This window comes from Penicillium nucicola (genome assembly GCF_028828085.1).
Source record: "Penicillium nucicola strain IBT 29836 chromosome Unknown utg000010l, whole genome shotgun sequence".
NCBI classification, from domain to species: Eukaryota; Fungi; Ascomycota; class Eurotiomycetes; order Eurotiales; family Aspergillaceae; genus Penicillium; species Penicillium nucicola.
The window spans coordinates 3,826,915-3,851,520 of NW_026643134.1; the positions used below are offsets into that span (position 1 = coordinate 3,826,915).

Here is a 24,606-nt window from a genome sequence, read left to right on the forward strand (position 1 = left end):
GGCTCATATACTCAATTGGTGTCCTCGTAGTTTATGATGTTAAGGGCATTCGACCTATAACAGTCATAGTCAGACCCTCATATATGCATTAAGTTCCAGCCTAGGACGTACCATGAGGCAGTGTTGTTCTCCATGATGTGGAAGGTACCGGCTAACGTGGAATTTAAGCTCACTGCATAGGAGCAGTAATCTTATGACTGGATTGAGTTGGCCTCAATCTGGGGCTTTGCTTGGTATACTATAAGAACCCTCGCGTCTGGATCAAAGCATAATTTGAGGAGCTTGATGAGCACAAGTGTCACCAAATCAACCTCGCATTCTAAAAGGGAAAAGAAACAAGAACATAACTCAGTTTTCTTCGAATTATAATATTTCCAACACGCAAGTACATGAACTGATCGCAACAACTGAAAGTACCAGACAATCATTTTAGGGCTCTTCCATTGTATGCTCCGATGTTGGGGCGTTTTTCTGATGAAACCCTGTTACCCCAAAAGTCCCGACCTCCGTTATCAGCGATCAAGGCTCCAAGACGTAGCGCCGGGCTGTTGGATTGTAACTTGTATCCATTCGCTGAAGCAAGGCTGTTCCTGCCAGTGCCAGGACTGACAAACTGCGGATTGCCTAAACTACCAGCAGTATCTTCTGGCATCGGCACCGTTTGGAAGATATTATCATGCCATTGGATAGAGCCACCCTTTGGCAATGTCGAGTTCGCAGTCCCAACCCATATATTGTTCGATATATTTGTATGCGGCGGAACCGCAATCTCAAAGTCCTTCTCCGGACAGTAGACAACATTGTTGTAGAAGTCCAGCTGTATATTATCTCCATTGCTGTACATTCGACAGTCATTCTGGAAGATGTTGTACCGCACAATCTGTCTTGCTCCGCCTGGGGTACCACATCCATCACAATTCAAGAATATGCCGCCTGCATTGTCATGGCTGTAGTTGTATTCAACAGTACATGTCCCTTCGTTGCCCCAGTCGCAATCAAACGCCTCACTGTCAATGTCCGACATGAGGGAGTTGTGAACGACATTGAACCGCATGACTGCATCGCGACATCCCAGAACCCAAATTCCGGCAAAGTTTCCACCAGTATATGGGTATTTCCCGTGGCCGAGGTAACCGGCGATGTTGTTTTCGATGAGAGGAGAACTTCCATAGGAGACCACAACTCCATCACCCCCGACATATGAAATATTGTTGTCAAAAATATGTGTCCCTACGCCGTGATTGTCCATCTGACCGACACGAACTTTGATACCACCACCGCCACAATTATAGACCGTATTGTGGTAGATTTGAACATCATCATACCGACTTTCATTTTCTGTTCCGTTGACAATAATACCAGCAGAAGCGATGAAGGCAGCAGATTGGGTTGCCTTGTTTGTCTCACCAGCGACGTCATAAACGGTGACATCGTGAATATAAAGACCGTGGTGGATGGTGCCGTCATCAGAAGTAGCAGCGATACCGCGTCTCCAGGCGATTGAAGATGCGGGGTTGACGACTGCGACATTGGAAATATCCCAATAGTCCTGGTTGCGAAGACTGATGGCTTCTGCCGCCCCTGATCCATTCATGATAGGCAGAGGTCCATGTCCGTAACTGGTCAAAACGATGGGGTTTTGTTGTGTGCCACTTCCTTGTGGTGATAGTGTCCCTAAGCATGTTGTTCCGGATTTTATGCTTAAAACATCTCCGGCGTGGAGAATGGCCTTATTTATGAGATTGATGGAATTGAATGGCTTAGACTTGCTACCATCCCCATTCAACTTTGATCCACAGTCGAGATAGACGCCGTGGGCAAAGGTGGATTGGATGAAAGTAGAAACAAAAGCGACAGCACAGACGCTTTGAAGGGTTTGAATTGTCTTCATGATCAAGAATGACCAGTAGCTCGAAGATGCTTTGAAACGATGTGACTCGCGGATGTGATGTTTTCTCCTCCCGATGTCATCAGCTCCTTAAATATCTATCCGGTTATACATTGGTCGATCCTGACTTGATCGAACTTCATGCCCCAGGTGGTCGAGTCGGCTCAACCTGCCTATGAGAGCAACTCATTTGCCGGTCTATTCTTTCCACCGAAATTGGGTTATTGTTCATGTTGACCTCGGCGGATTCCTTCGCCCGACCCCCCGCGTTTACGGCAACTGTTACATCCCAGCACTCGCCATAGGGAGTGATGATCAGTTAGACAGATTATAAATTAAAGACCATTTAATATCAGGGTTAAAGATGATCAGATTGTACAAGAAACCCGAATCAATCATGTTTTTGTTCCCCGTTCTTATCTATCTTGTTTTCACTGTCATCCCCGGTGTCCGTGGAGCTGCAATAGCTTCACTTAGCGCGCCGGCACCATCTAAATGGGTCCACCCAGGGGCAATGATCAGCCAGTCACAGTTGAATTTCATTAAAACAAAGGTGGCCGGCAACGAACAGCCTTGGCTTGACGCCTACAATGCCTTGCTGCAAGACGTCGAGGTTGCGGTGACACCCTCCCCGCATGTCATGGTCGAATGTGGATCGTATTCTATTCCTGATGTCGGTTGCAAGGTGGAACGAGAAGACTCAATCTCAGCATACGGTAACGCATTAGCGTGGGCCATTGGTGGTGAAATAAAGTATGCCCAGCAAGCGATCAAGATCATGGATGCATACGCGTCTACCATACAAGGCCACAACAACTCCAATGCACCACTTCAATCAGGATGGGTTGGCTCTATTTGGGCGAGGACTGGCGAGCTTATCCGATATACAGACGCAGGATGGTCAGACGAGAGCATTGATCAATTTGCCTCCATGCTGCGTAATGTTTACATGCCCTTGACGGTTGGTGGAACCGATCATAATGTGGCAAACTGGGAACTAGGTATGTTCGAATCGCATCAAAAACCGAAACTGCTGATCAACTCACGCATTCGTCGCTAGTCATGACCGAAGCAGCGATACTCATGTCAGTTTTCCTTGAAGACTCCGCATCATGGAACACCGCAATGGGATGGTTTCTGGAGCGAGTACCTGCCACAGTCTATATGACAAGTGATGGGAAGTACCCGATTGCTGCCCGCGGGCAAAGTTCGTCCCCAGAGGCTATTGTTGCATGGTGGTTCAACGAGACTACGTTCGCGGAGAATGGTCAAGCACAAGAGACTTGTCGTGATCTAGAGCACACTGGTTATTCGTTTGCGTCTATGGCGCACGTCGCAGAGACTGCGCGAATCCAAGGCACTACCGATCTGTATAAAACCGATTTGGGAACACGCCTGCGATACGGACTAGAGTTTCAATCGCAGTATGTTAACGGGCTGACTGTTCCTTCGTGGCTTTGTGATGGGGCGCTTAAGCTCACCTTGGGTCCGATCACGGAAGTCGGTTACAACGCCCTGTCCTTCAGGCTTGGGGTCGATATGCCTGAGACGGGAAAGCTGACAGTCAAACAACGACCTGCTAAAGATAACGGGCTCTTCGTGGCCTATGAAACGTTGACACATGCGGAGAACAATGCCTGAGCATATATAATCCTGTCTTTGAATGTCATCGCCTGTCTACTTCAGTTGATAATTTGAAAACGAAACTGTCTCATACCAAACCAAATAATCTCTTTCATTTTTCGATGCTAATTATTGAGTATGTTAGACTTGACAATCAGCAAGTCTCTAAAAATTCGTATCACTCTATTTGTCGTCTTTGAGGATCTATTTACCAACGCGAGCATCTCAATTGAAGTAAGATTTGTCAAAGCAATGAGCACACATTAATTCCGATCAACCATGAACTTGATAAAACACCTAGTACCTAAATCAATCTCATGTCTAGAAGGCGATTCCCAAGCTCTAAAAAGTAATAATCTGCGTAGACTAGGCCATGGTCCCAATGCCGATCCGCATGATTCTCGTTGAAGTTGGCCGTCGATCTTTCCAGAATGGCATCAAATCTACTACCATTGGTAAGATTAACCCGAAAATTGCCGCTGGTTCGATCAAACCCGAAGCACATTTCGTCACGGTTATATGCCAAAGCAATTGTATCGCGCGTGATAGCCAAAGCGTAATCCAAATATTCCCTTGCAGCCTCGTGTTTACCAATGGCCACAAGCTGGCCATACAGGAGAACCATGCCATTCGCAGCAATCATTGCAGCAGACACATCTCTCAATGGAGCCTTTTCTTCGCCGACATTTGTGTAGGTGATAGGCGCATCAAAATCCCAAAGTGGAACGTAACGCCCCCGACCTTCTTCGTCGACGACATTGGGGGATGATTCCAGGCGGAAAATGAAATAGTTAGCCAGTCCCATTGCAGCATCTAGAAACTTTCGATCTTTCGTCCAGCAGAACGTTTGGGCATATCCCAGGATTGCCCAGGATTGTCCTCGCGCCCAAGTCGAGTTGTCGGAGTATCCTTGCGCCGTGAGCTTCTCCTTTACAATCCCGCCGCCGGGTGGTGAGAAGTTTACGGCATGATAGGTTGAATAACAAGGCCCTCGTCCTGGAACAGATTCCTTCCGAATATGTGTGTCGAGCAGGGTGGTGGCATGTGTGGATGCAATGGACATGAGCCGGTAGTTCTGGGTATAGTTCCCGGCGTAGAAAAGAAGATCAAGATCTAATATACCTAGTTAACAACGACTTATGGCAGATTTTAATTGAGTACTTACTGCATAGGCTGTCAATAATGACCAAAAAGTCGTCTTCCATGCTAGAGATGTTGTGATGCGCGTTTGAAAAACTATCCCAGCTTCGGATGGCTTGGACTCGCTCGTCATATCGTGTAGCAAGACTAGTGGCAGCTTGAAGAAGCGCACTTAGACTTTTTTGGTTACCAAACAGTTCCCAGTCTCTTTGAAGGGCAGGCTGTACAATAAATCCCAGATCGTGGGTGTCCGTTCTGGCAGCCATGGCGTAAATGGGTGCGGTCCATTCCTCACATAGATCTGTCAGGTGGGATACCAATCGAAACTGAAAATTCTTGAGGCTTGACGGACCTAGGACCTTGGCGATACTAGACTCCGGATATCTCCTCATTCGTTCGAGGAGGCAGTAGAGGCTGCCTGGAAAGAATCCGCATGTCCAGAATTCTGCATCCCGGCATCGATACACACCCTTGCTCAATCCGGTTTGAGGAACTGTTTCTGGGAATTTGGTAGGAGGTCTCTAATGAGGCTAGCTTAGATTAATTGTTCCCAAGGTTTCATAGATTGGTGCCTACATTGTTTTCAAGATACCATTCAGCAGGGCCAATGATCTTTGCCAGAGTATTCTCCTCGAAAAGGGCTGTTAGGCCTGCACTGATATTGGCTTGTTTCATTTTTGTGGTTTCGATCAAGGGTTTCGACACAATCTCAAAATCTGGGTTGCCATTGCTAGCAGGAGCTAGAATTGTTTGAAGTGTCATGGCAGGCGGGAAAATAGGATAGATATCTGGTCTGAACGAAGAAGACTCTTGCCAGAGAGAGAAGATGTATCGCACAAGGTGGTATCGTGAAAGAGAGTCTTTAAGCACAAAGAATTTCAGGAGTAGTAAATTCCTAAGCGGCCTTGAAGTGAGGCATACATCTGATGGCCTTGGGGTTACCCTCGGTCGGATACCTCGCCCGATGCCCGAGGAGGATGACAACGTTCCAAAAGAACACACTTCTAGTAGCAATATGCTGCAAACTTTATGCTGCCTTAATTTGGCTCCAATTTTATGCTCGAAATTGAGAGTCTCAGAAATATTGGGATACTTCATAATATTTCTACTGCGAAAGGACCAGCTACAATGATATCGGGCTTCATAGGGTTCACGTTGATACGAACTCTGATACATACTGAAATGAACTATATTGAGAGCTGAAACGATTAAAGGGCTTGATAACGGCATGTTCATGACACAACTTAAACATCTCCAGCAAAGCCTAATGCTTGACCTACCACCAGGGCTAATATTGCCTGAACGAATCCTGAAAGCTGATAATGCGGTCCATGTCAACAAATTGTGGGTCTAACAAGAAGTTGGACAAAGGAGCAAATCCATCTAGACCATCACCGGAGGAGGGAGTAAGGTCGGTGGGCGGAAATAGACCATCGAGCGCAATATCTCTGTCTTGATTTGGAGGCTCAAATTGCGAGCGTGATGGATTGACTTCGATAGGCTGCATCGATCTGAAATTTCCGGGCTGGATCCCATCGCTTTGCACAGGTCTTAACGGTGGTGCAACAATCCTGTCACTATGAGATTAAGGCATATCTATATAGCAAATTAAGGTACTTACGGATCAAGAGGACTCTGTTGATCAGCTCCACGAAGCAGTCGATTTGTATCCATGTAATGCGACTGTCTTGCATTGACGGGTATGATACTATGGCGTTGCTGTGCACGACGTTCTTGAATCCACTGGCTTTGTCCTGTATTGGTGGCTGGGGCTTCCATGCCTAGAGCAGAATTCACCTCAGCAATATAATCAGATGCGGCTATGTCAAACGAGAATGATCCAATTTTCTCTGCGACAGTTCGGAGTTGTAAAATTAGACCCTCGGCAAAGTTCCTTGTTTCCGATCTCAATTTGAGGTTTGGATTCATTGACACCCAGCGGTCTGACATTTGCTGTAGGCTGGATAGTAAAACCCCATAGGCCTCAGGTATTTCCGTACGGTGAATATGGGCATGCACTAATGAACTCGGTCAATACAAGACCACAGTGTTAGGAGACAAAAGTCCTACCGAGAATAACGCGGGCGCTAATGAATGTACAAAATGAGAACTGGGGGTTGACCAAACCAACAAAGGGTGTGTATTGCATGTACTTTTGAACGATGTTGGCTGTCTCGGATGCTGCAAGTTGACAGGTTTCAACGCTCCCTGTGTTTGCCAACCTCAACTTCTCGAGAATTTTCGCACGAGGATATGCGATACATTGATGCAACAGAATCATGGAGGTGTTGTGAGTGATGTGTGCTAGGGTAAGATTAGGGTCCATATGAACGAACGCCGGCTCTTTCGAGATGTTTGAGTCTTTCCATCGTCGCGGCAGAAACATTTTCCAGCTGAAATAAGATAGGTCAGCTTTCTGTAAACTTCTTCTAGGGTTTTTTTTCAAGAGTTCAAATAGTGAAAAGTGCATACTGAATCAGCTGAAGGTCCAACTCTTTGAATCTTGTCAACCATGCGCTAAATTCTCGTCTTTTTCCAAAATTGACCGTCTGCTGAAGAAAGAATTTTACAACCCGATTGAGGGACTCCGTAGCCTCCACACAGTGAGCGAATGATCCTATGGTTGAAGCGTCTGGCTTTCGCGCTTCTGGCGCCAGAGAGACACGTCCCGATTGCGGTACTTCTTTATCAGCAAGCGAGGAAAGATAGCTTGGCAGGAAAGAAACAGATTTCCCTATCTTTCCCTCTGAGTTGTTCCAGATATTGAAGAATGGGGTAGTGACCGGTTCCTCTTTCACCCAGTAGAGTCCATCACTGGGAAGTCTGACTTGAACATCTTCTATAGAGAGACTTATATTCCATCTGCAGTTCCACAAGTTAGTATGAGCGTCTCTATTCCATGTGCTTGGAACAAAAATGCCACTAACCCTGTCGTCGTAGAACAGAATCTGTACGCAGTGAGCCAAAAGTCGTTTCAAGCCGTCCATGATGCACTTACCGGTCCAGAAGAAAGATATTCCAAAAAACGCGTCTTCGCTCCTCGGCCTCTGTCCAAACTTGCGCCGATGACAAAGAGCGGAATGAAGTCAGGCAACGTTCACCTGGCTGGTCTTCTTCTGGCTCGGCATGAAGCCCGAGATAGACCGCGGCCCGAGCAAGTGTTCCTACCATCGGCCAAGCCTTTCTTGCATCACCATCGCTTATATGCACAAAAGCCACGAGTAAAAGGGCTTGAACGTTTTCTACAGACATTCCTTCCATTGCGGATAGGACTACGAGCTCTCGCGATTTCTTTAAAGAATCAGGCTGCAATTGTAGCCACTCTTCTGCCAATCGCTCATTTGCCACGTATCTTAGCGCACAAACCATCATGGCATGAATCAAGACGATAAGTTTAGGCCTCTCCGTTGGGTCACGTAGGCGAGATCGAAAAACCATCTCGTGGAGCATAGGAATAAATGGATGCACAACGGAGAAGTAAGCATCAAGGAGGGCGTTGAGAAGATTATCCGGGGGAAAATGTGCTGCTGATGGGCTGCTGCCTTCTCTGATATCAGTATCAGGGCATCTTCTTTTATTTGATGGTGGGTGATGTGGAGTCGCCAGAGCAGGACTTATTGACTGGGGGTTTGCATCAGCCTCTACAGTCGGTTGAGTCAAGGGATGTTGAGGCTGGCACGGAGAATCATGAGTCTCGCGCCACTCTTGCATCAAAGAAGAGACCAAGTCTCGAACAGCATTCGCATTGCTTCCTGCATTTGGTGGGCTCAATATGCTGCTCGCAGCTTGTTGTTGCGCTTTCACTGACTTCAACTCGGCTTCTAGTGAATCTATGGTGCGACATATGTTGGCCAAAGGCGCGATGGACTAGGTTTTGAAAGACCGATGCAGGGTGTAAGGGTTGATGACCACACACCTACTCGTTGAGACAACGTTTGAATGATGCCAATCTTCACCCCCGGTTTGTTCCGTGTATAATCATAGTGACACGAAGCACCTGGTACATGGTCAATCACACACTGCGCAACATATGAAACCCCCAGTAATCTTTAATAATCAAGATAGACTCACCAAGTCGAATACAGCGAGAACAAGACGGAACTTCTCTGGAACAGCGCAGCTTGCGGGTCCGACACAGTTGGCAAGCAGGCGTCTCTGCATCGTGAGACGCTTCACCTCGGGCATCGGGGGAATCCATGATGATGCAGAACGGAAGAATGGCATCACACTAAAAAGCCCTGAAGGCCCAAGCAACAGCTTTCGAGCGGGGCATGATATACTCCAATAGACGCGATGTCACTCTGCCACTCGGGGGAAGACAAGCCCCGATGTCCGTTTCTAGCTTCATGACTATCTTCTTGGACTTGCTAGTTAGAGATGTTTCTCGGATTGATTTGTTCGGCACCACATTGAATTCAACAGAAATGCCCCCTCTTCCTGGATTTTCTGACAATTTTTTTCGCGATCGCGAAGATATTGTACTAGCAACAAATGCTCTCGTCCAGGCTCTTGAGCCCTACTTTTCACCGGGAAATGCACGCGTTCAACTGCCAGTCCAGTCCGGTGCACATTTTGATGAAACCGCTGCCCAACTCGAAGGCTTTGCTAGACCTATCTGGGCGATAGCGGGAGCCTTCACTGGATCGGCCAATAGCACCAATTCCGAAATTTTGCGTTATGCCGACCGTTTAGTGGAAGGCATTGCAAATGGAGTGAATCCAGAGCACTCTGAGTACTGGGGCGCAATCGAGGATTGGGATCAACGGATGGTCGAGGCCGAGCCAATCTCATATGCATTATTGATAGCACCTAAATTCTTCCATGAGAAACTATCGGATCGGAGTCGTTCGCATTTGATTGAATGGCTGTCTGGTCTCAATGGCAAGATAATGCCTCTGAATAACTGGCGTTGGTTTCGGGTTTTTTCGAATCTGGCCTTGAATCGGATATGTGGTGTGGCCGCCGAAAAGACCCAAGCACACATCGATGCAGACTTTGCCATACTTGATCAGTTCGATCTTGGAAACGGATGGTCAGCCGATGGAATCTGGAAAAATGACTGTTTGCCGGACCATGAAGCCTACGGTCGCCAGGCGGATTATTACTCTGGCAGCTTTGCCATCCAATTCAGTCAGCTGCTGTATTGTATTATCGCGGCGGCTTCAGATCCTGATCGAGTGTCACGATATCGAGATCAAGCCAGGAAATTCGCTGGTCAATTTTGGCGCTTCTTCGACGAAAATGGAGCTGCCATTCCATTTGGTCGATCATTGACTTATCGTTTTGCCATGGGCGCATTTTACGCTGCCTTTGCCCTTGCGAAATGCTATGACTCTTCAAATCCCTATACATGTATAGGGTTTATCAAGGGGATGCTCCTGCGCCACCTCAGGTGGTGGGCAAGCCACTCAACTAATGTATTCGCGGCGGATGGGACTTTGACGATTGGGTATTTGTATCCGAATATGTTCATGTGCGAAGACTATAATTCACCTCAGTCTCCTTACTGGGCAATGAAAAGTTTCGTGGTTCTTGGGTTGGAAGCAGATGATGAATTCTGGGCAGCATCTGAAATTCCACATCCCTTATCCCTTGCATCTTCGAAGCTGTCATCAGTCTCTGGAATCAAGTTCCTTCCAGCGCCCTCTCAAATTCTGTGTGATCATCCTCAAGGGCAACATCACTTCATGCTCTCCAGTGGTCAATTTTGTCGATGGCCTTTAAAAGCTACCCAATCCAAGTACAGCAAGTTTGCATACTCGTCAGCCTTCGGTTTCAGTGTCCCGACTGGAGGCCTTTTGAGTCAGCTTGCGCCTGACAATACTCTGTCAATAAGTCGGGATGACGGGGAAAGTTGGACAACTCGATGGGAAACAATTGGCAATCCCCAAGCGAAGACAATTATCTCCAATGGCATGGAGATGCAATGTCTACAAAGTGTGTGGAAACCTTGGAAATCCAGCAAAGTAGAGATTGAGTCGACACTCATTCCTCCATGCAATGATTGGCCAGACTGGCATGTCAGACTTCATCGCATTCGAAGCCCAGGAAATGACTCAGACTATTCGGAAACTCTAGACCTCGTTGAGGGGGGATTTGCCATACAAGCCAAGCACCCGCGAAGAATGGGCGCGCTGAATGATGATTGGAGGCATACATCTGAATCTGAAGCAAACATGAACGCAAGCGAGTGTTCACTTACTCTCAGCCATGCGGGTGCCAGTGGTGTGAAGAATATTTTGCCCTTCGAGGGTTCTACCAAGGGCATTGTGTTGAAGTCTGATCCGAACACAAATTTGATTGAGCCAAGAGCAATGATACCGACTATCCAGCATAGAGTTGAGCTTTACACAGGAAATGTGGCAATGTTGGCAACGGCTGTGTTTGCTATCTCCAATGGGAAGAAGCATTTTACCCGGACGGAGCTCTTTCAGAAGTGGTGTGAGCACCCTCGCTTGACACAGGATATGTTGAGACAACTATAATATATAATAAATGAGACCCAATGAATATACAGTTAGGTGGCTATCCTTATGGTGCGCGTTTTGATCTGCTGTACTGAGAATAGGCTGGTCGTCTCGCACTCGACTTAGGTGAGGTATAAAGGTAGCAAGGTGCACCTGAGGTCTTATTGAATTACAAAGCACGAATCAATATAACGTCGCATATGAAAATTAAAAGGACCGTAATTGGTAAGCCGCTCAAAAGCCGACCTAGAAGGTGATAAAAAGGCCGAGAGAAGATGGAAGCTTTTGATCCAAAGACCATGGAGGCCTCGTAGCTGGCGTGGTCGTCAACACTTTTCCATTATTCATTTAACCTCTTTTGATTTCAGACGCACGCATATTCTCCTCGTGTAACAAAGCAAGGAATCGTCTGAGAGGGGTTGGCTTCTTTCTGCTAAGCCAACGGAGACAAAGTGATTATTACTGTATCTTTACGGTCATGCTCTTTCGCGTCGTATAATGATAGACACTCCATGCTTGAGAGGCCAAACTCCGTTGGGTCTTATTTTTACTGCCAGTGCATAAGCATTGGTTTTTCCCCCTCATTCGATAGGGGATTTGGTGGCGTTGTAAAGCGAAGCGTCCCACTCGGAGGATTCCTCTGTCCGAACGTCGGGGGATTCCCCGCCCGAATGACTAGCGTTAGGGTTACAACTCTAAGGAAATAAGTTATCGCGATGTGAATATTCTGGACATATCACGGGTCAAGTGAAGGTATTATAATAAATAGGCGATGTATATAACCTGGTCACAAGTGGAGACTTCCCGGCTTCAACAGACATTAACTCACTCCTGATCTTCTTACTTTAGCCTCACGATGGGCTCTTTGCGATCTTCGGATAAAGATATGCAGCTCGATAAAATTCCATTGGAAAAGACATCGAGTCATGATGAAGGGCTACCAAGTCGGCAAACTTTGCTAGAGGCTCTTCAGGCACAGAAACCATCGCCATGGTCGCCAAACCTGAGAAAGCTATATGGGTTTTGCGTGATTGCCTTCCTTTGTTCGACAATGAACGGTAGCTACTACAGCTGGAATACATTAAAACAAGACATATTCAGCTAATGCTTGCTCAGGATATGATGGATCAATCTTTGGATCTCTTCCCGCCCTCGAGTCGTTCAGGGACCAATTCGGCGTCGAGAAAAACGGCGCTAAAATAGGTTACATCTCCGCAATGTACACCGTAGGTGGGATTTGCTCTTTGCCATTTAGTGGACCCGCTTGTGATATGTTCGGGAGGAAATGGGGCACGTTCATCGGATGCGTGATTGTTGTTGCCAGCACATTTGTATCTGCGCTATCGCATGGTGTCCCCCAATTCGTGGCCGGTCGGTTCTTTCTTGGGTTCGGAGTGAATATCATTCGATCAACCAGTTCGATTTGGTGTGCTGAAGTTTGCCCACCAGCCTATCGTGGCATTATCATGGCATTCTATAACTGCACGTACGCAGTCGGGTCTTTGGTTGCTGCCGGCGTCACCCGGGGATCGGCTGGATATGCAGGTTCCAAGTCCTGGCGGATCCCGCTTTGGTGCCAGATGATATGCCCTGGGATTGTCCTCTTGAGTGTGCTCTTCTTTCCCGAGTCTCCTAGATGGCTATTCTCGCATAGCCAAGAGGACAAGGCGTTGGAATTCCTTACACACTACCACGGCGAAGACGACCCAAATCACCCTCTGGTTCAATTACAGTTGCAGGAATATAGAGAATTTATCTCGCTATCCGGATCTGACAAGCGCTGGTGGGACTTCAGCGATTTCTACAAAACGAAGGCAGGTAGATGGCGTTTCATGAATGCTCTGATCACAGGCATCTGGGGCCAATGCTCGGGCAACGCAGTTGTGACCTACTATCTCCCCGCAATGCTCATCACTACCGGTATCACGGATTCAAATCAAGTGTTGAATGTTAACCTTGGATATACTGTCGTCTCGACGGTGGCTTCATACTTGGGCGCCAGCCAGATTGAGCGAATGGGTCGCAGACCGACTATCATTTGGACAGCGGTCGCTTGCTCTGTTTGCTTCGCGTGTATCACCATTGGAACTGGACTATTTGCTCACACCCAGGCTACATCGGCTGCTTCTGCTGGTATTGCCTTTATTTTCGTTTTTGGCTTCTGCTATAATTTCGGAATGACTCCTCTGCAGGCATTGTACCCGGTTGAAGCGCTGTCATACGAAACACGAGGTAAAGGTGTTGGACTTACTTTCTCCATCGCCCATGGATTTACTCTTCTCAATCAGTTTTGCTTCCCTATTGCCCTCCAAAAGATTGGATGGTATACTTATATTGTCTTTATTGGATGGGATTTATTTGAAGCGACTGTGAGTTATTTCATCTCTGTGGAGACGAAGAACCATACTTTGGAGGAAATGTCGGAGATTTTCGAAAGTCCGAATCCAGTGAAAGCCTCATTGAAGAAGCCCGTTCGTCAGTTCTGAGGGACGATTATCACTGTGTGAAAATCAGCTTCGTTTGTTCAAAGTGTCGGTAATCCTAATTCAGCGGTTCATTGTGTGCTATTGAATTCTCATAAAAGAACATCCATAATCTAGCAGGGTGCTATCCCATTGCAAATATCAGTGACTACAACAAGGGCACGTACAATACTCCGCTCACAAACTCCATTCGCTTGACTTCATGGTACTGGATTCTATAATCTAGCCTGTGTAACAAGCGCTTGAAGTTCTTCCGTCACGATGTCAACTGCCTCAACAGCCATGCCATATCCAGCTTGGAAGCCTGTTCCGCCGGCACCATAATTGTGAACTAATATGCCCTGTCGACCAGTTTTATCCACTTGGATCAACTCTTTTGCAACACGTGCCCCTCCTTCGCGGGATGGGCGCAAGCCAGAAAACGCAGTCAATATCTGAGTCTCGCTTGAAGCTAATTCAGGAAGCATTGCCGTTGTGCGAGACAATATTGACTCTGTTTCATATCCGAACGTGTCTGCAGTACTATTGAAATTTTCTGTTAGCGGGCGAAAATAATGACATATGCAATTCTCAAGCCAATCGACCCATCTTACCTGACACATTTTTGCATGAAGCCACCGAGAATAACATTTCCATTGGAATATGGCCGGGGAATCACGTAAGTCTCGTAATCTTTGCCATGTCTCATAACATTTCGTTGAATATTTGAGGCCTTTGCAAGCAATATTTGACCTCTGGTAGGATAGCATTTGGAATCCGCGACTCCGCTCAGGTCTCGCGATGCATTACCAGTACAGTTGAAAACGACCTTTGTATCTTGGCTCAAAAAGCCTGAAGAAATATTTGAAATCTTTCGTCGCACAACTTGAACTCCATATTGCTCTGTGAGTATCCGAAGGAGATAGCTGATATGCATAGGTGCGTTGAGCGTTACGGTGGTGAATTCTATCCCATACGCAACGCCATTTGGAAGATCTCCTGCAGGTATCTCTTTAAACTGTTCCATTGTCAGTATCAACAGAGTCGTGTGACTCGTATTCAAGAGATCCATTCAAATTCTCACATTTTTGAGGTACTTGGCCATCGAATCGATCTTTGTAGAAGATGGCAACTCATCCCAATACTCAGTTGAAGGGCTTTCCTTCACAAATGCATTCTTGCCATCCTTTGAAGCAAGATCAAGAAGGTATGCGTATCCTAACTTATCCCATCGCAGAGCATTTTCATCACTGGCGGAAATGGCAGAGAAGTTGGCACCCGCCCTAGTTAAGTCACTGAGTTAGTGTCGCGGTAATTCAGACGGCCACTGGGAGTCCACAAACCATGGTGAAGTGTAATTTATTGATGTATCACCTGGAAGATGTTCTGCAATGATGGTGGTTCTCCTTCCATAGCCCTGTTTTGCAAGGACGAGGGCTACATCCAGGCCAATTACACCCGCACTTGAAAATCTTCATGTTAATAGTGTGAACTGATCAGTCGCGCCACTATTGACTCACCCAACAATCACAATGGTTTCATTCTTCATTGTGTGGAATGTACCTTTTTGCCTCTTTTTCTGGTCAATCTGAATGTGTATGTCAGGACAGGCGACGTCTTTTGAATGACAGGATTCCGGCCAATTCCGCGGAAATGCCCGCGGTCTGCGAACCGAAATCCCGCGCCGGATGGAAATTTATTTCACGTGCAATGAAAATAATGGCCTGATCAATACTCAGGGCTCTAATTATAAAGACCAAAATAAATCATTATCTATATCAGATCGTATATAGAATACTAGCATGTTCATTTGGGATTTTGTCAACGATAAATTCCACTGCGATCTAGTATTTCTAAGCAACTGACAAAGCTGGGGTATAAAACTAATTCACACGAGCAAATCCCAAATCATGCGGGTTTCTGACCATATACAATCCGCACCTTGGTATACAGATGGTGCGATGGGTCACATATTTCCTTGCGTATCCCTGCTAACAGAGTCTCTATCTCAATGCGCGACCACCCAAGCATTCTCGTGAATAAAGCATACGTATATGGAGGCATGGCTTCAAGCATATTGACTTGGTGGTATTTCCCAAGCTCTTTCAACTTGGAATCTTTCGGCCATGGGCCTTGCGGTAGCTTTTTCCCAGTTAGTTCAGATGTGCCATCGATTTTGCGTGGTGAAATAACATACTTTGTGAACATCTTCTTGGACATTGACGAATCCCGCCTTTTCCATCCGCTCTTTCCATGTGGATGATGATGTCATGTCTTTTCCAAATAGCTTTGATGATTCGTGCATGTGCTTGATGGCTATTAAAAGATTTGTCGCTTCCAAGTGGCTTTCGTCGTCTGAATAAGTTGTTGGTTCGATGCTTGCCATTTCGAACCATCCATTTGGAGTCAGATTTTCGAATGTCTGTTTGAAAAGTTTGTCGTGGTCACGTATTGAGCCTTCTAGTTCGCGCCCATGCACGTAGTCAAATGGTTGGCTATATGACCATGGTTGTTCGAAGTCGTCAACTTCAAACCGACAATTCGGTGGTACCCTAAAATCAAGTCAATGTAACGACATCGAATGGTGTATTGGTCGTTGCTCATACCATGATGGTTGGATAGGGCTCAGATCAATTCCTTTTTTCATTAGTTTTGGATTGACTGTAGCGTCTTTGGAATTGGCATACCAATGACTTCTGACTCCGGGCTTGAGCTATACATTTTGTCAGGCTTTCTCAGAAGGACTAGGTATGGTTTGAGACTAACTCTGCGTAGTCAATGGCCCATATCCCTGTCCCTGTCCCGAGATCTAACACCCTGTTGGGACTTTTCACCGGTGCACGAAGCAATTCCCCTTTGAGGAGCATTGAATAGATATGATGGCTCTGTTACTTGTCAATCATTGGCTATGTGGTAGTGTTACGGGACAGCTTACTAGATACAGACGATCTTGTTCTTGTTCGTCGTTGGGCTAACCTGAGAATTAGAACTAAGACGGATCTTCAAGAGGGTAAGGTCACATACCAAGATATACTCTCCTTCGTGGAAAGAGTGATACCTGCGACCATTCTGTATACAATCAGCATGGCTCATGATAAACCTAACATTGAACGAACCTCATATCTGTAATTATCAGTATGCATTCGGCAAAAATATCGATTAGAAACACCTACTTGTAGTTCAACGTGCTTGATGTGATACTCGTGGTACAACTGGCATCGCCAAGCCTAGCAAAGTCAGTCATATCCTCCACAACTACTGAATATTGTGACTATACTTACGAATGTGGGTATAATGAATCTGTATCGGAAATGGACTAGATATGTTAGTCATTTAAGGGGAACCAACAAAAACAAGAGAGAAAGATCGCCTAGAAAAAATGATATTTGGTGACTAACATCCGGCTCGATGGGAGATGACCCTTGATGCCCGTCTTGATACATCGGCAACACTTGCGATCTATGAACCGGCGCAAGCGAACATGGGATGGGGGGGCGCGTAAGGGCAATAAGAGAAGAGAGAGTGAGAACAGAAGAACTCCTTTCATCACACCGGCTGGAGTTTGACGACCCCTCCGGCTTCGAGACAGCTGTTAGGGTACCGGAATGCCGGGTCCAATACTAGATTACTGCACCGTCAGCCCATGAGTGCTTTTCTGATGAGACCCGGGGGTGCGATTTCCCTGGTTTTTTTAGCAATGCTCTCGGGTAGGCAAATTTAGGGGGTTAGAGCAGACTTAGCGCATCGATCTCTTGCAAGTGATTAGTCGACGGCTTGGTGATGATCCGCAGGGCGAAAAGGGGGGGGGGGGTCCTCGGCCAATTGCTGGTGGCGCGCAATGCTGTCTGTCGTAAAGCGCGTAATTATGTGCGGGGGTCCATTTGCATCTGCATAAACTCATCTATCCTACATATTCAAGCTGTAACAGAGTTATTATTTTCCGGGCGCAAGGTGCAAGGTGCAAGGCGTAGAGATCTGCTGGTAAGCACCATAAAGTCAGTATGCGGGACAGACACTGAGCACCCACTTGGCATCACGGGAAAATTCGTCTAATTCAGTGGGGAATTGACTTGACACCGTCGGTCCCGACAGTTTGGTCCCTCGCCACTAGGTCAACAAACATATCCCACTCACCGGATGGGAGGTGGACTCAGTCCTTTAACCCTCGAAGCCACGAAGCTCTGTGGTATCGGCTGATGGGTGGATGGGCTTACCAAAAGTTCTAGAACAAACCCGCCGGGTTGGGTCCAGGCTTGGCAGTTTGGGTTTCCCACACAATATTACGGGCTTTGCATTGGTTTATATTGCTTTTCCCTAGGGCGGTTTCTGTTACAGCGAACTTTCGTTCTGGAGAGTTTATTCTCGCAATGTCCAAGTGAAGTAATGTAACTTAACTTAAGTTGACTCTGACCATACGTTGATATGTTAACATCGTCGGGAAAAGGCAAATCCGAACAATTAATGTATATCATATCGACCGAAGGAATCTTGAATTCTCAATACAGTAGATTATCTTATCTCTTTTGACGCCTAGAGGGGGGTGAATAGATACACATGGCATTGATTAGGTAGACTGTTAGCGAATATGCGAGCTTTATCGAGTTATTTTGCCTTTTAACACTGTCAAGACTCCAGAATAGACTTTGCCAGATAATGGCAATGTAAAATATAGTAGATGCATTGGCAATAAATATTTCATTGAATGATGGTCTCACTAACTCAAAAGTGGTATCAGGTTCATAGCGGATCATAGTCTCATTAGCATATATTCTCAATTCAAATGTCAGGGGAAGAACAATTCATCATTCTTCTTCACCGGGCCACTCCCATAGCTTGACGGAGGGAAATTGGGGGCATCTTCGCAATGCGGGCTCGTTACATCAATCGCTTCGTCTTCATACTGCGTCACAATAATCTTGGGGATAGCTTTTTCTGTTTGAAGTTCCAAAATGGTGATTGGGCAAGGGAGCTCGATAGCAGAGATCACCGTTGTTTGACAGGACATCTCGGTAGTGTCCCTCAGAACAGGAGGCGATCCTCCTGCTGCAAGTTCAGCTTCCTCTTCTTCCTCGGTGCTAGCGAGCTCTGATCTTGATGTTATTGATTTAAGATGGCCGAAGACGGTTTCGAGTCTTTCATAGCAGAGAGCCATGCGGGTCTCTTTCTTGAGGGCAGTTGGACAGTCACGTCGTTTCCAATTCTTACGTTCTTTCGGGGTGAGGCTGCCAGTTTGGTTACTTTGGTGCCAAAGTGGATCTATGAAGGATGCGAGATCGTCCGCGGCGGCTTCGGCGTCGGCAATTGTAGAACTGATCCATTCGCCTTCGATCTCGCCTAGTTCAGTCATTTTGTCATTTCGCAACTGCTCGGTTTGTTTGACAACGCATTTGACACGACCGGATGCTTCCCATAGTTCATTGATATGCGCTTCCGCTGACAATGTTTGCTCTCCGAGGGGTCCACCAGCGGTGGATCCATTCAAGGGGTTTCCAACCGTCAAGGGTGACTTGATTCTGGGACTTGAAGGACTCTCTGGTGAGGAGCTGATTGATTGCGAGTAGTATCTTGATTTTGAGGATTGAGGAGACTCTGGCGAATTCGGTTGTGGTCGAAAAGATGATGGTGATGGTGATGGTGACGGTGATGACCCTTGTTTCTCTATCTGCTTTTGGCACATTATATCCATCATCTCCGAGCTTTGGATGCGAGCAGCCATGTGGAGTCGATCTGCAGACTCATTCCATCGCGTCGCCGACCGGCATAGTATGCCTTTCACGGATTGTTGGCACCGATCCTTGGAATAGTACCACTTGTCTGTCGATTTATGCCATATTTCCATTGTCGATTGATGACAGCGGTCTTTGGAGTCATACCAAATGCCTGATGAGCGGTTGACGAGGGTTGTTTTTGATTGTTGCCATTTCATTGTGGACTGCTGCCTTGGCTCAACTGGTCGGTTTGCAAATTGTGTCGATCTCATCTTAAGATAGAAGTGCGCTTTGTGTGTCAGGCTCACTGTTCTAGCCTAGATGTCTTGGGAGAAGGAGCAAGGGAGCTTGAGAAGGCGATTGGGTTTGAAAACGAGATAGAAATTCGAGAAGTAAGGCAGAACTATATAGACATGGACATCGCGACATTTTAGGCCACAACTTTTAACTTTGATACTCAGATGGCTTAGCCACGAAGCTTGCTACCCTTTCTGTGACCATTTAACCTAACCACGTTGCTTACAGGCCGATCATGGCGACACTGGAAGGTTGGAAGGCTGTGTGCTGACAGGCCGCAGCATTGTTGGCTGCATCTGATTGGCCTCTTCGTTTATTTCCCTGGGCGCCACGCTAAATTTGGCTGTGGGGTTGGGGGCCAAACTGCCCACAAGGCTTTGCTGCGCCAAAACTTGAACTTGATCACCAAAATCAAAACATTTGAAACAACTCGCTCACTTGGTTGTGCGAATATTTCGGTTTGAATCGTCGTGTTTGTGGATCGCTTTGGTCCGCTGGGTCTGCACGAAGAATATGGAAAGGTTTTGCCTATTCCGCCTGTCTCTTTGCTTACCAGGCATTTGACACCAAAGCTTCTTGCCCAAGGCTTGAAGTTTTGTTATCTGTGGATATGTCGGAAATCAATGTTGAAGATGGGACCTACATCTCAGCCTTGCGCCGTGCTCACAGCCCCAACACTGTAGAATGAACAACTCACAATTTGCCAAGATAACTTACTCGATTTGAATCTGCGAGAGGGGTATATTGGCACACGTGAATCTCGGCAAGTTTGTTCAACAGTTTCGTCATTTCCCCGGATATACTACGGCGTGCGCGATTGATGGAAATTCTGCACGGGACTTGGCTTGGAGATGAAAGCTCAACTTAGTCCAAAATGAGGACAATTCCGGCGGGATAACCCCGGAGTATGACTTCGTGCATGAAATTGAGTTAACATACCATTTTCGCTCAAATTGGACTATATAAGGAGCAATAAAGTGCTGCTACATGCTATACCAATTAGCTGGAAATACAATTGGCCAACTATGAAGATCCCACAGATTGTTGCATTTGCTGCTGCTGCCACCGCAGTCAGTATTCCTCGCTCTGGGAGCTCAATTTCTCCAGTCACAAACGTAACTATCTTTACACCTCCCTCCGACTACAACATCCCACGTACACTCTATCCCCGCAATGAGCAGCTTCCCAATGGTGATCTCCTTGCAACATGGGAGAACTACTCCCCAGAACCGCCTCTAGTCTACTTCCCCGTCTACCGCTCCAAGGATCACGGAAAGACATGGAAGGAGCTTTCCAAGGTTCAAGATACTGCCAATGGATTTGGTCTCCGTTATCAGCCGTTCCTGTATTACCTTCCCGAGAGAGTCGGTTCATTCAAGAAGGGTACCCTGCTGCTAGCGGGTAGTAGTATTCCGACAGATCTCTCGTCTACCAACATTGACTTGTATGCATCCAACGATGATGGCGCGACATGGAAGTTTGTTAGCCATATTGCAGCTGGAGGAGAGGCTGTACCGGACAATGGATTGACCCCTGTTTGGGAGCCATACCTCCTTGCGCAGTAAGTCTCAGTGTCATGTTTAAATAACTATATTTAGCTGACCATTTCAAAGAAAGGGAAAGTTGATCTGCTATTACTCCGATCAGCGAGACAACGCCACCTACGGACAGAAATTGGTTCATCAGACCTCTTCCGATTTGAAAACTTGGGGCCCTGTCATTGACGATGTGTATGCATAATTCTTTCTTTTGCCACGATCACTGCTAACAGTACTCTAGCGCAGAGCCCACTTATACTGACCGACCCGGAATGCCGATAGTGACCAAGGTAAGTCCATCATTATCGATGATCGATTTTGCTTGAGACAAAGCTGACCAACGTAGCTTCCGAACGGCAAATACTTCTACATCTACGAATACGGCTCTTTCTTCGGCACTTCAAGCTACTCTTTCCCTCTTTACTACAAGATCGCCTCCGACCCCGAAGACTTCTCCTCAGTCGGGGGTCAGCGTCTTGTCGTCTCCAGTGGCACTAAGCCGACATCTTCGCCATACATTGTCTGGACCAAATACGGGGGCAAGAACGGCACCCTGATTGCCAGCTCTGGTACTCAGAGCACTATCTTCATTAACAAGGCTCTTGGCGAGGGTGAATGGACTGAGCTCGCGACACCTGAGGAGCATGGCTACACCAGATCTTTGCGTGTGCTTGAAGAGGACGGTGGTCGCTACTTGATGATTCATTCCGCAGGTGTCTTGGGAGGCACTGCTAACCGGGTATCGGAGAGTATTATCGATCTGAAGAAGTTGCTCTAAGCTTTCCTCACAAGCTCAGGATCCAGTGCGAAGGTGATACTTGATCACAGAAGCTGTCGAAGGGGAAGTGTCTTTGTCCCATTTGGCCAGCGAAATCATATGAGCAACAAGGCCTTTGTGTAGATATATTTTCTACTTACATTATTGGTTCCACGCTCAAATTTACCATTGTGATAAACCATGAAACGAACTAGGATTATATCTTCACTTGGTATATGATCAAACGTAAAACAAAGTAATTAAGCCTTCTAAACCCAACCTAACTTAATCCACGGTAAAGTAAACAACTCGAAATTTCAACATCATAAATCATACATCACAAGTCAATTTTCCCACTATCGCTTTGAGTCCGATGGATAGTGCTGCTGATAATGTTGAGTCGGACCTGAACCTGAATTTCCCTGCATGTCGTAATAGTTCCCCTGGGAATAAGAAGGTGGTAAAGCACTCATATTCGGCCCATGAGCATGCTGCTGATTCAAATAATGCGAGTTTCCTTCGAATGGCAAATCCCTGGCCACTCCATATCCCTGATGTTGATAGTAGCCTGGATCATTCATAGCGGGACCGTTCATAGCGGGACCATGGTTTGCTTGGGTATCGTAGTTATGGGAATATTGTGCCTGGCCATTTCGCTTGAGTTTCTTGTCTTCGTAGTCATTTGCGGCTCTTTTAAAGATAATGTCAGTATGGTTTCATGTAGGGATTTCTTTTGAGAAAAAACGAACTTTGATGCTGCTTTGATCAGGCCGTAGCTTCCTGCAAGAGCGAGACCTGTCTTGATGAGACCCATTGTTGTATGTTTGTTTGATTATTGCTTTGAAGATATAACTTTGATGTTGTGATAAAAGATTGATATGATTGTTGTTGAGAAATAAAGGTGTTGACTGGGAATTGATGGGTATTTATAATGTGATGGCTAGGCAGGACTATATTTCCAGTTCTGATACACAGAACAAGAGTTATCCATTCAAGATCCGCTGTCAGCATGCTTATTTCCTTCGAATAGTACGCCCTAGTAGAAAATTGAACGGCGAACAGCCTCGATAGTGGAGATGAGTTCCTCCAGCGTCCAATAACGACGCGATAACTTCCTTAATTTCGCGCTATACCCGAAATAACACATCAACCCGAGCCCGAAACCAAGCCTCATGGGGGCGAAAAGGCTCCTGATTCTTACTTCATTTTGCTTCTTTGCCGATACCGAAGCATTCGCTGAGACTTGGCTTGCATTTCCAGTCAAGATCAACATGCCACCTCGCTTGACCCATCGAAAATCAACAACCGGCTGCCTCCGGTGCAAAGCGAGGAAAGTCAAGGTAAGCAATATCCTCCTCTTCTTATCAGATTCAAACTCACAGTTGTTAGTGTGATGAACAACGCCCAACTTGCGGTCATTGCAGACGTCACTCTGTGGCATGCGAATGGCCATCATTAACACCTCGCATATATGATCCAAATAAGCCTGCCTCAAAGACAATCTCAAGGCGTGACACTCAGGCCAGCCCAAAACCCAGCCTGCCATCACCAGAGCTGGGGGCGATGCGCATTCTCGAAATGCGCCTGATTCATCAATGGGTCACAGAAACATGCAACACCATGAGTTCCGCCCAAGTGGACTCTGTTCGTAATATGTGGGGTGTGTCAGTGCCGCAACTGGCATTCGAATACGAGCCACTTCTGCACACTTTATTAGCGCTGGGCGCAGCCCATCGAGCAACCCTATTACCGCAGGAAGCCAGTTCCCTGCGCCCGGTCTATCATGCATATATTGATTCGGCTATTCGCCGACACCGCCCTGTGACAGCAAATCCGGACCATACCGTCACTGAAGCAGTCTGCATGAACACCGTTCTTCTCTCGTTATATACCCTTTTTCTTCGGTCGGAGCCCTCGACGGCACCGTATGATCCTCCAGTTATGTGGCTTTCTTTAGCGTACGGCATTCGCATAGTATTGAAAAATGTCTATGATCAGCTGATCACAAATAACTCGCCCTTGTGCCCCTTGCTTCAAGCCCAGCCCGCGATGTGGAAAAGTGCCGATCGCACTCAGCGGATCTATAATGGAGATATGAAGCCTTTAAGGTTCCTACTTCATTATCGTCCGGAAGATGACTGCCTGGATAGTGCAGCATTTTCTGTTTATGAGGAGGGTATTGCATATTTGGAAAGATTTTACATTGCTGTGCAGAAAGGGGAACCTGTTCATATACTCCGACGCATGTTTAGTGGTTTCCCTCCGGTAATTCCTCAGCCTTTTATTGGATTCGTTGCTGAGAGAAGGCCGCGAGCGCTCGTTATGTTGGCTTACCTTTTTGCGTTGGTCAAGGAGTTTGAAGATATATGGTGGCTTCGTGGGATCCCTGAGCGAGAGGTTCGAGGACTTAACAGCATCATTCCTGCTGAGTGGAATTGCATGATGATTTGGCCTCTACACGTGGTGTCTATAGGGACGACTTCTTGTGAGGAAGTGCCAATACAAATGGCCGGCGCTGTCGTGTCCGATATCCATGCATCATGATATTTTCCTTGGTGGCAATAGTTGATTTATACAAAAAGCCTTATTTTCTAGCTGTATAATATAATAAAATAAAATTATATTAGTGTCATAATCACAATAGACCACATTTTCAGTCACATCCTCACAGCCAGTCGACCAGTATCTGCCTGGTATAGAGAGAAATAGAGTTTAAGGCATTCTAA

At 46.5% G+C, this 24,606-nt stretch overlaps 11 protein-coding genes across 11 annotated transcripts; 5 read left to right on the forward strand and 6 right to left on the reverse strand.

Moving 5' to 3' along the window:
• Window positions 1-11: 11 nt before the first annotated feature.
• On the reverse strand, window positions 12-1,891 carry N7511_010015 (right-handed parallel beta-helix repeat-containing protein; the record flags this gene model as incomplete). Its single annotated transcript, XM_057132392.1, has 3 exons — window positions 12-54; window positions 112-151; window positions 490-1,891. 3 exons carry the CDS (start codon window positions 1,889-1,891, stop codon window positions 12-14), a joined length of 1,485 nt encoding a protein of 494 aa, XP_056980380.1.
• A 394-nt stretch (window positions 1,892-2,285) lies between these two features.
• Window positions 2,286-3,529, forward strand: N7511_010016 (chondroitin AC/alginate lyase; the record flags this gene model as incomplete). Its single annotated transcript, XM_057132393.1, has 2 exons — window positions 2,286-2,889; window positions 2,949-3,529. 2 exons carry the CDS (start codon window positions 2,286-2,288, stop codon window positions 3,527-3,529), a joined length of 1,185 nt encoding a protein of 394 aa, XP_056980381.1.
• Window positions 3,530-3,815: 286 nt separating this feature from the next.
• N7511_010017 (glycoside hydrolase family 88 protein) lies at window positions 3,816-5,413 on the reverse strand (the record flags this gene model as incomplete). The annotated part of the gene is made up of 3 exons (XM_057132394.1): window positions 3,816-4,624; window positions 4,677-5,172; window positions 5,228-5,413. The coding sequence occupies 3 exons, from the start codon at window positions 5,411-5,413 to the stop codon at window positions 3,816-3,818; spliced, it is 1,491 nt and encodes a 496-aa protein (XP_056980382.1).
• A 526-nt stretch (window positions 5,414-5,939) lies between these two features.
• Window positions 5,940-8,836, reverse strand: N7511_010018 (fungal specific transcription factor domain-containing protein; the record flags this gene model as incomplete). Its single annotated transcript, XM_057132395.1, has 8 exons — window positions 5,940-6,222; window positions 6,273-6,669; window positions 6,722-7,080; window positions 7,124-7,513; window positions 7,579-7,599; window positions 7,650-8,481; window positions 8,535-8,670; window positions 8,723-8,836. The coding sequence occupies 8 exons, from the start codon at window positions 8,834-8,836 to the stop codon at window positions 5,940-5,942; spliced, it is 2,532 nt and encodes an 843-aa protein (XP_056980383.1).
• Window positions 8,837-9,075: 239 nt separating this feature from the next.
• Window positions 9,076-11,136, forward strand: N7511_010019 (glycoside hydrolase family 154 protein; the record flags this gene model as incomplete). Its single annotated transcript, XM_057132396.1, has 1 exon — window positions 9,076-11,136. The coding sequence occupies one exon, from the start codon at window positions 9,076-9,078 to the stop codon at window positions 11,134-11,136; it is 2,061 nt and encodes a 686-aa protein (XP_056980384.1).
• Window positions 11,137-11,974: 838 nt separating this feature from the next.
• Window positions 11,975-13,604, forward strand: N7511_010020 (uncharacterized protein; the record flags this gene model as incomplete). The annotated part of the gene is made up of 2 exons (XM_057132397.1): window positions 11,975-12,176; window positions 12,235-13,604. The coding sequence occupies 2 exons, from the start codon at window positions 11,975-11,977 to the stop codon at window positions 13,602-13,604; spliced, it is 1,572 nt and encodes a 523-aa protein (XP_056980385.1).
• Window positions 13,605-13,816: 212 nt separating this feature from the next.
• Window positions 13,817-15,129, reverse strand: N7511_010021 (FAD-dependent oxidoreductase; the record flags this gene model as incomplete). Its single annotated transcript, XM_057132398.1, has 4 exons — window positions 13,817-14,123; window positions 14,195-14,598; window positions 14,665-14,863; window positions 15,101-15,129. The coding sequence occupies 4 exons, from the start codon at window positions 15,127-15,129 to the stop codon at window positions 13,817-13,819; spliced, it is 939 nt and encodes a 312-aa protein (XP_056980386.1).
• A 3,234-nt stretch (window positions 15,130-18,363) lies between these two features.
• Window positions 18,364-19,560, reverse strand: N7511_010022 (uncharacterized protein; the record flags this gene model as incomplete). Its single annotated transcript, XM_057132399.1, has 1 exon — window positions 18,364-19,560. The coding sequence occupies one exon, from the start codon at window positions 19,558-19,560 to the stop codon at window positions 18,364-18,366; it is 1,197 nt and encodes a 398-aa protein (XP_056980387.1).
• Window positions 19,561-20,610: 1,050 nt separating this feature from the next.
• On the forward strand, window positions 20,611-21,901 carry N7511_010023 (sialidase family protein; the record flags this gene model as incomplete). Its single annotated transcript, XM_057132400.1, has 4 exons — window positions 20,611-21,146; window positions 21,199-21,315; window positions 21,365-21,413; window positions 21,470-21,901. The coding sequence occupies 4 exons, from the start codon at window positions 20,611-20,613 to the stop codon at window positions 21,899-21,901; spliced, it is 1,134 nt and encodes a 377-aa protein (XP_056980388.1).
• A 335-nt stretch (window positions 21,902-22,236) lies between these two features.
• N7511_010024 (uncharacterized protein) lies at window positions 22,237-22,694 on the reverse strand (the record flags this gene model as incomplete). The annotated part of the gene is made up of 2 exons (XM_057132401.1): window positions 22,237-22,570; window positions 22,630-22,694. The coding sequence occupies 2 exons, from the start codon at window positions 22,692-22,694 to the stop codon at window positions 22,237-22,239; spliced, it is 399 nt and encodes a 132-aa protein (XP_056980389.1).
• An 806-nt stretch (window positions 22,695-23,500) lies between these two features.
• N7511_010025 (uncharacterized protein) lies at window positions 23,501-24,424 on the forward strand (the record flags this gene model as incomplete). Its single annotated transcript, XM_057132402.1, has 1 exon — window positions 23,501-24,424. One exon carries the CDS (start codon window positions 23,501-23,503, stop codon window positions 24,422-24,424), a length of 924 nt encoding a protein of 307 aa, XP_056980390.1.
• Window positions 24,425-24,606: the final 182 nt, after the last annotated feature.